Source organism: Aegilops tauschii, chromosome 4, assembly GCF_002575655.3.
Source record: "Aegilops tauschii subsp. strangulata cultivar AL8/78 chromosome 4, Aet v6.0, whole genome shotgun sequence".
Lineage (NCBI taxonomy): Eukaryota > Viridiplantae > Streptophyta > Magnoliopsida > Poales > Poaceae > Aegilops > Aegilops tauschii.
In genome coordinates, this window is record NC_053038.3 from 518,466,949 (window position 1) to 518,479,283 (window position 12,335).

The 12,335-nt window shown below is 51.6% G+C and overlaps 1 protein-coding gene across 1 annotated transcript in view; it reads right to left on the bottom strand.

Moving 5' to 3' along the window:
• Positions 1-1,275: 1,275 nt before the first annotated feature.
• Positions 1,276-12,335, bottom strand: part of LOC109737061 (uncharacterized) — a 44,076-nt gene continuing 33,016 nt past the window's right edge. The window contains exons 4-5 of the mRNA XM_020296284.2: positions 12,292-12,306; positions 1,276-1,885 (exon numbers count right to left, since the gene is read on the bottom strand). Of these exons, the coding sequence (XP_020151873.1) occupies positions 1,752-1,885; positions 12,292-12,306 (149 nt within the window). The 3' untranslated portion in view covers positions 1,276-1,751. The remainder of the gene's footprint in view (positions 1,886-12,291; positions 12,307-12,335) is intronic.

The following is a 12,335-nucleotide window of genomic DNA, read 5'->3' on the forward strand; positions in this document are numbered from 1 at the left end:
CTCAAACCATAATAATAACAAAAAGTATTTGAATCATCACTTGGGTTTCATTGTCCATACAAAGATTCATTCAAGTGCCACCATTTACTGTATATAATCTCAAACTATGCGCAACTAGTTGGCATAGCCGATAATGGAAGAAAGATAGACAAGGAGGAGGACTTGAATTTTACATGGGGAATCTTCTTGATAGAATTTGGTCTTGTGCTCATGGAGCCTTCACCTGGTGGGTGGCCTTGGCATGTTGAATCCTCCTCCCAGAAACACCACTAACAAGGACTTGGGTGCTCAGTGTTTGTCAATCTATATGCCCATGATGTGGGTCTTATTCCTCAGACCTCCGGCTCTTGATCTAGCCTGCACTAAATGTTGGTGCAGCCCGAGGCTGCACCCTCTCTCTCTTGAACCTCTGCTCTCGCACGAACAAGGACAGGAGGTGGGAGACGACGACTGGAGTAGAGACACTGGAAGTTTTGCCGCCCGGCGCACGGAGCGCCGCCGCGGGCGCTCGAACGCCGGAGTCCTTTTCTCTTTGAACTCGCAGTGCTCCAACGAGCAGTACACAGGGGTTCTTATACGGGGCAAAGACACATGCGCACGCACGCACGTTGCCCACCTTGCCCACGCACACACACCACTCAGCTCACGATCCGCACACTCCGCCCGCCCGCATGAAGCGCTCTAACGCGAAGGACGGCTGCAGCTGACTGACTCGCTAATAGCTAACTGAACTCACGCACACAAGCATGCCTGCGCGCCCGGACGCGCGCGCACACACACTCACGCACACACATGTCACGCACGCACGCACACGTCATTGCTTATGCTAACAATCACGCCCTAAGCCATGACCTAGTGCTCGTCGACGTCGTCGGCTTCGCCGCTGCAACGGCCTCCACCTTCGCTCGGTGATGCCTCCATGTTCTTCCTCGACGATCGCACGCCGAGCTTCTTCTCCACCAGAGCCACATCGAGCTCCTCGGCGATGCACGCCGAGCTCCTCCATGACGCCACGCCCTGCACGCCCCGGCTCGCGCACACAATCACACACGGTCACATTATGGACATCTTCAGTGAGGCATCTGGTTTGTACATTATTAACTAATAACTATCCCAAACTAAAACCACGACAATTATTAATCTTGATCAGAGGAGATCATTTCGGGGCTTGCCGACTCAGGAGAAGTTGGGTACCCCTTAACTACAGAATCTTCGTTGCACCAGGCATGGGCAAAGTTCTCAAGCACAGCGTAGCAAGCCAATGAGGTATTTTTTTTTTAGCAAAAGCAAGTCAAATGAGGTAGCACTGGTGAAGCAAGCTATGCCCACCGGAGGCCCATGGGAGAGAAACGATCGTTACCACCTTTTTTGGTGTCGTCTCGGCCTTAACTAACAATCGGCCTTTGATTGTTCTGGAGTTCATTGTAAACAAATATTATCTTCTTGCTATAAAAAATATGGCACACTCTGGAAAATGAAAATGTAAATCAACAATTTATAACGATACATCATCGTCCATTCTAACTTGTTACAGCAAACCATCAAAATGAAATTGTCACAAGCATGATTCTAGTTAACATCACATTTTTCTTGGGGCATCGAGTTATTAATAACTTTAATAATAAAGGTACATATGCTTCGGCCCCTACTTGTCGCAGCCTGCTGTGACCAAAGCACTCCATCTTCTTACGGACTCAGCATAGAAACTAGACTGAGTTTACGGCTTTGTCTTGTTGGAAACATATATAGACTCATTCAAGAAAGCACTCATCATCACTATCCTCCTCCACGTAAGGAAACGGCACATCCTCGAGTCCACCCAAGTAGCCACCACATGTGGGATGCATGAGCTTCCTTGCTCGCTTATTGCACCCGAAACAACAACCTTCATGTGAGAAAAAATATGTAGTATGGTAGAACCAGGGGTCCTACCGGACCTGCTCCGGAGGTTGTAGGGAAAGGATGGAGTGGGGCGAGGTGATGAGCGGGCGCGCTGGCGGCTGTGTGCCGTCGCGTAGGAGGAGGATGGCGGCGGCGGCTAGGGTTGTAAGCGGCTAGGGTTCCGGCTCCTCTGGGAGCCAGGCAATAGGGATAATAATATTCTTATTGCTTGATCTCAAAAATGTTTTATATCTAGTATTTATAACCTCAATACGAATAGCCTAAGATAACTTGGGGGCCAAGCCCCTAACTACTGCCCGGTGGGCCTCCTCCGGTTATAAGCTAAACCGATCATAACATCTCTCCCCGCCTGCGCAAACAACTCGTCCTCGAGCTGGAAGTCTGGGTAGTGTTGGCGGAAATCGTCACGCTGCTCCCAAGTAGCCTCCTCCGTCGGAAGTCCCGCCCACTGGATCAAGACGAACCACACCCCGCGACGGAGCTGCGCCTGCAACACATTCTCCGGTTCCGGAAGAAGGCGTCCATCGAAGGTTGGAGGAAGCGCGGAAGGCCCTGTAGGTGGCTCCCCACGGAAAGGCTTGAGCAGCCCCACATGGAAGACGTCGTGGATGCGAGCCCCGGCCGGAAGCTGAGGGCTGTAGGCCACCTGCCCGATGCGCTCCACGACGGCGAAAGGCCCGGCGTAGCGAGGCCCGAGCTTACGCTTCGCGCGCGCGTCCAGTGCCTGCGTAGAGTGGTGGAGAAGACGCAGCCACACCCAATCACCCACCACGAACTCCGCCTCGCGATGGTGGTCGTCATAGTTGAAAGGATCGATATAGTTGACTAGAGGGGGGTGAATAGGCAACTAACAATTTTTAGCTTTTCTTTACCAATTTAAACTTTGCATCAAAGTAGGTTGTCTAGATATGCAACTAGGTAAGCAACCTATATGATGCAACAACAACAAGCACACGAGCAAGCAAGGGATATAACACAAAATGCTTGCACAAGTAAAGGCACGAGATAACCAAGAGCGGAGCCGGTGAAGACGAGGATGTGTTACCGAAGTTCCTTCCCTTTGAGGGGAAGTACGTCTCCGTTGGAGCGGTGTGGAGGCACAATGCTCCCCAAGGAGCCACTAGGGCCACCGTATTCTCCTCACGCCCTCACACAATGCGAGATGCCGTGATTCCACTATTGGTGCCCTTGGAGGCGGCGACCGAACCTTTACAAACAAGGTTGGGGCAATCTCCACAACTTAATTGGAGGCTCCCAACGACACCACGAAGCTTCACCACAATGGACTATGGCTCCGCGGTGACCTCAACCGTCTAGGGTGCTCAAACACCCAAGAGTAATAAGATCCGCTAGGGATTAGTGGGGGGAATCAAATTTCTCTTGGTGGAAGTGTAGATCGGGGCCTTCTCGACCAAATCCCGAGCAAATCAACAAGTTTGATTGGCTAGGGACAGAGATCGGGCGGAAATGGAGTTTGGAGCAACAATGGAGCTTTTGGGGGAAGAGGTGAGTCAACTTTGGAGAAGAAGACCCCTTTTATAGAGGGGGGGAAACAATCCAACCGTTACCCCCCCCCCCTAAACAGCCCCGCAGAGGGCGGTACTACCGCAGGTGTGGGCGGTACCACCGCTGTGGCCAGCGGTACTACCGCTCCCCCTCGCGGTACTGCCGTGCAGTCTGGGAGGGATGGCAAGAGAGCAGGAGTTGGACCCAATGCGGTACTGCCGTGGTGGTAGGGCGGTACTACCGCTCTACTGCCGCTGCTTAGTGCCGCACAATCCGACACGAGAAGCGATCCCCTCAAGTCGACGCGGTAGGAGCCCGGTACCGCAGCGGTACTATGGCTGAGGACCCACCTGATGAGGACATAGACCTGGGGTAGGGTAATAGGCCTGACCTATACGTCCTACCTAAGGTCCTTCTACTAGAAGCAAAAAGGTTCAAGAGTAAATAGAGGGGACCCAACAAAGGTGTCGAGTGCAATCCACTCGACCTACCATTCACTCGGAGACCCCCCCCCCTTATTTAGGTCACTCGACCACTAAACCACTCGACGTGCAGAAGACCTAACGCCACTCCGCGCAGCAACGGTCGGGCATTTACCCTTAGACTTAATAGTCATTTATAGCACTTTACTACGGACGTTACCTGTAACGCTCCTTCTTTATGAACATTGAACCTTGTGTAACGGAGGGGAGCTAGGGTCCTGGCGCACTCTATATAAGCCACCCCCTCCTCTGGGACAAGGGTTCGCACCCCCTGTAACACACACGCATATAATCCAGTCGACCGCCTCCGGGCTCCGAGACGTAGGGCTGTTACTTCCTCCGAGAAGGGCCTGAACTCGTAAAACTTGTGCGTACAACTTCTCCATAGCTAGGATCTTGCCTCTACATCCCTACCCCCCATTCTACTGTCAGACTTAGAACCACGACAGTTGGCGCCCACCATGGGGCCGGTGTCTTAGCGACTTGTTGGAGAAGTTGCAATTTTTAGCGTTCCGGTCGGTCGAGGCTCCGGCGGTGGGTGAGGCACGCGGTGGCTCGCCAGTCGGCCACCCCCCAAGTCACGGCAATCAAGCCCGACAAAACTCTCTACGGCCTGTTCGACTGCTCCGTTGAGACCGCATCCGAGTGCGACAGCGGTGACCCCGCGGCGGAAGTCCTGATGGTCAACGGACCGCGCAGTCCTCCTGGCTTCCCCCGCGACGACGGTGGTGATGGCGGAGGCGATCCGTCGCGTGTCCACGAGGAGTACCGCCCCGAGCCCCTCTCTTCGCAGCAGAGGGAAGAGCTTTGCCGCCGTAACATGGATGCACTTCACACTCCTGTCGTTGGAGAAACCCCCGAGGCCCGGGCCTTGGAGGAGGCGCGCCTGGCCAACTTGGCTGAGCGCACTCGACTGGAGAATCTCCAGCACGCACTCGACGAGCGTGCTCGGCAACGAGTTCCTGAATCCAGTCGACGACAACTTTTTCCGCCTCCAACCCATGTATATCGAACTCCGATCCAGAATCTGACAGCTACTGCCCGAATAGCAGAGTCGATTCAGCCTTCCCAGTCGGAGGCTGGTAGAGGTTTGATGCAGATCCGAGCTTTGCTCCGGGCGGCGGGGGAGCAGAACACAGCAGTGTCACAGTCTCGGAATAGGATTCATAGTAGATCTGTAATGGCAGACACAGTTCAGTCGGCTCACAGCCCAAGATCACCTCCAAGGCGTGAGGGACGTGGAGATCGACAGGATCAGTACAGAAACCGTGAGCAGTATGATCGTCGTCGAGTACCCACGCCTCCCCCAAGGAGTGGGTCATACGCGCCTCGGCAACACGATGACAGACGCCCTCACAGTGGTGGGCGAAGGATTCCAGTCGACCCCTGGGAGCCGGGCTTTGATGTGAGATCCATTCTCGTTCAAGGTCTAGTTGATAGGAACAGAGCACACAGAGATGGCCACGATAGAGATTACCCGACCGGCAGCAGGGTGCATGTTTCAGGTCCCGAGTGTTTCAGCAGAGCCATCAGAGCAGCAGTGATTCCTCCCAACTTCAGGTTGGCGATTGGAGTCAGCAAGTTCACTGGTGAGTCCAAGCCTGACACTTGGCTTGAGGACTACCGAGTGGCTGTGCAGATTGGTGGTGGCAATGATGAAGTGGCCATGAAGCACCTTCCTCTGATGTTAGAGGGCTCGGCCAGAGCGTGGTTGAATCAATTAGCACCTGGCAGTATTTATAGCTGGGAAGAGCTTGCCCGAGTGTTTGTCAGAACATTTGAAGGTACATGCAAATGGCCAGCAGGGCTAACAGAGCTACAGTCTTGTGTGTAGAAGTCGAATGAAACTTTGAGAGATTATATCCAGAGATGGATCACGTTGCACCACACGGTGGAGAATGTGTCTGATCACCAAGCAGTTTGTGCCTTCAAGGAAGGCGTCAAGTATCGAGAATTGAATCTGAAGTTCGGTCGGAGTCTCTAAGTCTAATGATGGAAATTGCCACCAAGTACGCTAATGGTGAAGAGGAGGATCGGCTCCGGAGTGGTAAGCACAAAACAGTCGCTCACGAAACCAGGGGAGGGAACTCCAGTCGGAAGCAGAAGCACAAAGCCGAGCCAGCTGCTCCCAGAGAAGCCTTAGCCGTGACTCAAGAAAAGTTCAAGGGGAAGCCCAAAGGGCCATGGAACCCCAAGAAAGTAAAAGATCAAGATGGAAATGATGTGTTGGATTTACCATGCCACATTCACACCAAAAAAGATGAGGGGGGTAATCTCATTTACCCGAAACATACCACTCGACAATGTCGGCTCCTAATCCAGCAGTTCCGAGAGAAACAGCCCAAAGAAAAGGAAAAAGAATCGGACAAAGTTGAGGATAAGGAAGAGGACGATGATGGTTACCCCCACGTCAATTCCACTCTGATGATTTTTGCTGATGTTGAGAGCAAGAGTCGACTGAAAGTCATCAATAGAGAAGTGAACATGGTCGCTCCGGCGACGCCCAGTTATTTGAAGTGGTCTCAGACTGCCATTACATTCGACCAGTCTGATCACCCGACACACATAGCCACCCCTGGGAGGCAAGCGTTGGTGGTCGACCCAGTCGTTGAAGGCACTCGGTTGACTAAGGTTCCGATGGATGGTGGCAGTGGCCTTAATATACTGTATGCGGAGACCTTGAAAGGAATGGGAATTCCGATGTACAGACTCAGTGAAAGCAATATGAGTTTCCATGGAGTTATTCCTGGCAAGAAGGCTGAGTCACTCGGCCAGATCGCCCTCGATGTGGTTTTTGGTGATTCCAAGAATTACCGCAAAGGAAAGTTGACGTTTCAAGTCGTCGATTTCCAGAGTGCTTATCATGCTATTCTGGGCAGGCCGGCTTATGCACGTTTATGGCTCGACAATGCTACGTGTACCTCAAATTGAAGATGCCTGGTCCTAAAGGAGTGATCACTATCACTGGCAATCGGAAGAAGGCAGAAGAGTGCTTCCAGAAGGGCTCAAAGATCGCCGATGCGCAAATGGCAGTAGTGGAATTGCAGGAGTATCAAAAAAATGCAGATCCGAGTGATTTGTTGCGAGCTAAGAAGCCTGCCACGGATTCAGCATTTCAGTCGTCTGGTGAAACGAAGCCGATTCATATTCACCTGACCGATCCCAATGTTGCTCCGACTCACATTTCGACAGCACTCGACTCCAAATAGGAAGAAGCGCTCATCCAGTTCCTCCGTGAGAACTGGGACATCTTTGCATGGAAACCTTCTGACATGCCGGGTGTTCCCAGGGGGCTGGCTGAGCACCGTTTGCGAGTCGACCCAAAAGTGAAACCAGTTAAAGAACATCTTCGACGGTCCGCCGTACAGAAGAGAAAAGCAATCGGTGAAGAAGTGGCTCGGCTCCTAGCAGCTGAGTTTATCCGAGAGATTTACCACTCCGAGTGGCTAGCCAATGTTGTCATGGTCCCCAAGAAGGACGACTCACTCCGCATGTGCATTGACTTCAAGCATATCAATCGGGCCTGCCCGAAAGATCACTTTCCTCTCCCCCGCATCGATCAAATAGTCGACTCGACTACAGGGTGTGAGCGCTTGTCCTTTTTGGACGCCTATTCCGGGTATCATCAGATCCAACTGTATGGACCCGATGAGATAAAAACAGCTTTCATCACTCCATTTGGGTGCTTCTGTTATGTCACCATGCCATTCGGCCTGAAGAATGCTGGAGCTGCATTCATGAGGATGATTTAGAAGTGTTTACTCACTCAAATCAGTCGGAATGTGGAAGCATACATGGATGACATTGTGGTCAAGTCACGTAAAGGTTCCGACCTGTTGGCTGACCTTGCTGAAACTTTTGCCAACCTCAGAAGGTATGATATCAAGCTTAATCCATCAAAGTGCACATTCGGAGTTCCGGGCGGAAAATTACTCGGCTTCCTCGTTTCCGAACGGGGATCGACGCTAAGCCAGAGAAAGTTGGTGCCATTCTCCGAATGAAACGCCCTGTGCGTGTGCACGATGTCCAGAAGCTTACAGGTTGTTTGGATGCCTTAAGTCGATTCATTTCTCGCCTCAGTGAAAAGGCATTGCCTCTTTACCGACTGATGAAGAAGTCTGATAAGTTCGAGTGGACTCCTGAAGCTGATGCAGCATTTGCAGAGCTCAAAGCCCTGCTTTCCACCCAGCCGGTGCTTGCTGCCCCAATCAGCAAAGAGCCTTTACCGCTTTACATTGCAGCCACTGGACAAGTCGTCAGTACAGTACTTACGGTCGAGCGGGAAGAAGAAGGAAAAGCCTGTAAAGTTCAGCGCCCAGTATATTATGTTTCTGAAGTTTTGACTCCATCAAAGCAAAGATATCCACATTATCAGAAGCTTGTTTATGGGATTTATATGACCACGAAGAAGGTTGCACATTATTTCTCTGACCACTCCATTACAGTCGTCAGCGACGCTCCATTATCAGAGATTCTGAACAACAGAGATGCAACTGGTCGAGTGGCAAAGTGGGCGATTGAACTCCTTCCCTTGGATATTAAGTTTGAGGCAAAGAAAGCTATCAAGTCCCAAGCAATAGCAGATTTCCTCGCCGAGTGGATAGAACAGCAACTGCCGACTCAAGTCCACTCGGAGCACTGGACCATGTTCTTGGATGGTTCCAAGATGCTGAATGGTTCCGGTGCTGAGGTGGTACTGGTATCCCCCCGAGGAGACAAGCTCAGATATGTTCTCCAGATTCACTTTGATTCCTCCAATAACGAAGTGGAATATGAAGCACTCTTATATGGGTTATGTATGGACATCTCACTCGGCGTCCGTCGCCTCATGGTCTACGACGACTCAGATTTGGTAGTCAATCAAGTGATGAAGGAGTGGGACATCAGAAGCCCAGCTATGACTGGTTACTGCAGTGCGGTGAGGAAGTTGGAAAAGAAGTTTGAGGGGTTAGAGCTCCATCATATACCCCGACTGAAAATTCAAGCAACCGATGATTTGGCAAAGATAGGTTCCAAGAGGGAAGCCATTCCCAGCAACGTGTTTTTGGAACACATTCATACACCTTCAGTTCAAGAAGATCCTTTCACTGAAGAGCCCCTGCAGCCTAAGAGTGCCACAGATCCGACTGAAGTCGAAGTCCCAGCCGTGGTCAACCTGATCATGGAGGTTTTGGTCATCACTCCCGGCTGGACAGTGCCATACATTGCGTATATCCTTAGGAAGGAACTCCCAGAGGATGAAGAAGAGGCTCGACAGATTGTCCGTTGATCCAAAGCCTTTACTGTGATAAGAGGACAACTGTTCAGGGAAAGCGTAACCGGAGTCAGCCAGAAATGCATAACACCAGAAGAAGGTCGGGTGATCCTCAACGACATCCACTCGGGGACCTGTGGTCACCATGCGTCCTCTCGGACCATTGTGACCAAAGCATACCAAGCTAGATTTTATTGGCCACGAGCAAATGAAATGGCGAAAGATATAGTCGACGAATGTGAAGGCTGCCAGTTTTACTCCAATATGTCCCACAAGCCTGCGTCAGCCCTGAAGACTATTCCACTCATCTGGCCCTTTGCTGTTTGGGGATTGGATATGGTTGGACCCCTGAGGACTGGTAGGAGCGGCTTCACTCATGTGCTTGTAGCAGTCGACAAGTTTACCAAATGGATTGAAGCCAAGCCTATCAAGAATCTTGAAGCCAGTACTGCCGTCAGCTTCATCAGAGAATTGACATTCAGATATGGAGTTCCGCACAGCATCATCATTAACAACGGGTCAAACTTCGATGCTGATGAGTTCAGAGCTTTCTGTGCTTCCCAAGGCACACGAGTCGACTATGCTTCAGTCGCCCACCCCCAGTCGAATGGACAAGCAGAAAGAGCAAATGGCTTGATTCTCAAAGGACTGAAACCCCGACTGATGCGTGATCTCAAGCACGCAGCAGGCGCCTGGGTCGATGAACTTCCATCAGTTCTTTGGGGATTGAGGACAACTCCCAATCAGTCGACTGGCCGAACTCCATTCTTCTTGGTTTATGGAGCTGAAGCTGTTCTACCGAGTGACTTGCTTCACAATGCACCCCGAGTCGATCTCTTCTCTGAAGATGAAGCAGAACAGGCCCAGCAGGACGCAGTCGATCTCCTAGAGGAGGAAAGAGAGATGGCCTTAATTCGGTCGACCATTTATCAGCAAGACTTGCGTCGATTCCACGCCAGAAACATGAGGGGCCGAGCCTTTCAAGAGGGAGACTTGGTTCTTCGAGTGGATCAGCAGAAACCACACAAGCTCGCCCCTGCTTGGGAAGGTCCCTTCATTGTCACCAGAGTTCTCCACAATGGAGCATACCATCTTTACAATCTCGAGCATCAGAAAGACGAGCCACGGGCTTGGAACGCGGAGCTGCTCCGCCCCTTTTATACTTAAGTACTCATTCGGATGAGATGTAATAAGAAATAACTCTGTAGTTTTTTTATCAAAGACAAGAGCTTTACAGTCTTCCTAAATGGTTGTTGTTGCTTTTGTTTGCGTCTGAAATCCCCCAGTGGGTGACTTTGCCGCGAATCCGTTTCTCCTAAAGTTTGAAAAATCCTACCGAGTGGTGAGCAAGCCTCTCACTCGGGGGCTTAGCCGCGAATCCGTTTCGCCTAAGTTTGAAAAATCCTACCGAGTGATGAGCAAGCCTCTCACTCGGGGGCTTAGCTGCAGTCCAGTACTCGCCTAAGTTTGAAAAATCCTACCGAGTGATGAGCAACCCTCACACTCGGGGGCTTAGCTGCAGTCCAGTACTCGCCTAAGTTTGAAAATTCCTACCGAGTGATGAGCAAGCCTCTCACTCGGGGGCTTAGCTGCACTCCAGTACTCGCCTAAGTTTAAAAAATCCTACCGAGTGGTGAGCAACCCTCTCACTCGGGGGCTTAGCTGCAGTCCAGTACTCGCCTAAGTTTGAAAAATCCTACCGAGTGGTGAGCAACCCTCTCACTCGGGGGCTTAGTTGCAGTCCAGTACTCGCCTAAGTTTGCAAAATCCTACCGAGTGATGAGCAAGCCTCTCACTCGGGGGCTTAGCTGCAGTCCAGTACTCGCCTAAGTTTGAAAAATCCTACCGGGTGGTGAGCAACCCTCTCACTCGGGGGCTTAGCTGCAGTCCAGTACTCGCCTAAGTTTGAAAAATCCTACCGAGTGGTGAGCAACCCTCCCACTCGGGGGCTTAGCTGCAGTCCAGTACTCCCCTAAGTTTGAAAAATCCTACCGAGTGGTGAGCAACCCTCCCACTCGGGGGCTTAGCTGCAGTCCAGTACTCGCCTAAGTTTGAAAAATCCTACCGAGTGGTGAGCAACCCTCCCACTCGGGGGCTTAGCTGCAGTCCAGTACTCGCCTAAGTTTGAAAAATCCTACCGAGTGGTGAGCAACCCTCCCACTCGGGGGCTTAGCTGCAGTCCAGTACTCACCCAAGTTTGAAACCCATCCCTATCCGCAAGGACGACGAGGTACACGTCGACTAAAACCTTCTCCTTCGGAGCTGCGCCACAAGTACAACATGCGCTCCATCTCTATCCGCAAGGACGGCGAGGTGCAGGTCGACTGCAACCTTTTCCTTCGGAGCTGTGCCACAAGTACAACGTGCGCTCCATCCCTATCCGCAAGGACGACGAGGTGCAGGTCGACTGAAACCTCCTCCTTCGGAGCTGCGCCACAAGTACAACGTGTGCTCCCTCCCTATCCGCAAGGACGACGAGGTGCAAGTCGACTGCGACCTTCTCCTTCGGAGCTGCGCCACAAGTACAACGTGTGCTCCCTCCCTATCCGCAAGGACGGCGAGGTGCAGGTCGACTGCAACCTTCTCCTCAGAGCTGCGCCATAAGTACAATAGCTGCATCTCAAGTACAAAGATTATTCCAATTGAAAAGCGAATTCCACTCGAAGGCAAACACAAGCATATTCAGAGATAAACCAAGTTCATATAAATCCTAAAGTTCCGGACGACGGATCAAAAGTATTCGAGCATCAAGCCCGAAGAAGTTTAACGATTACACAATCACTTGGCATTCCGAGGCAAATAAAGGTGGAGCATAATGTTTCTCGGTCACGCGTCAGGAGAAGGACTGGCTGGGTCGCAGAAACTGTCAAGGTCTATGATGTCTGCAATGCGAGTGGCGGCGTCAAGGAAAGTGTCCATGAAGGATTGGAAGGTGTGCCTCTTTGTGTTAGCAACCTTGAGCTCTGCCAGCTTGTCTTCTTTGACGTCTTTGCAATGCACTCGGACCAAGGACAACGCGACATCAGCACCACAGCGAGCAGATGACTTCTTCCACTCTTGCACTCGGTCAGGTATTTGATTCAGTCGAGCCATCAGAGACTCCAAGTCTTGAGACAGTTCCGCCTGAGGCCAGAGTTCAGTATCAACCCGAGTCATCGCTGCCTTCAGGCGGGCAAGATAAGCAATCGCGC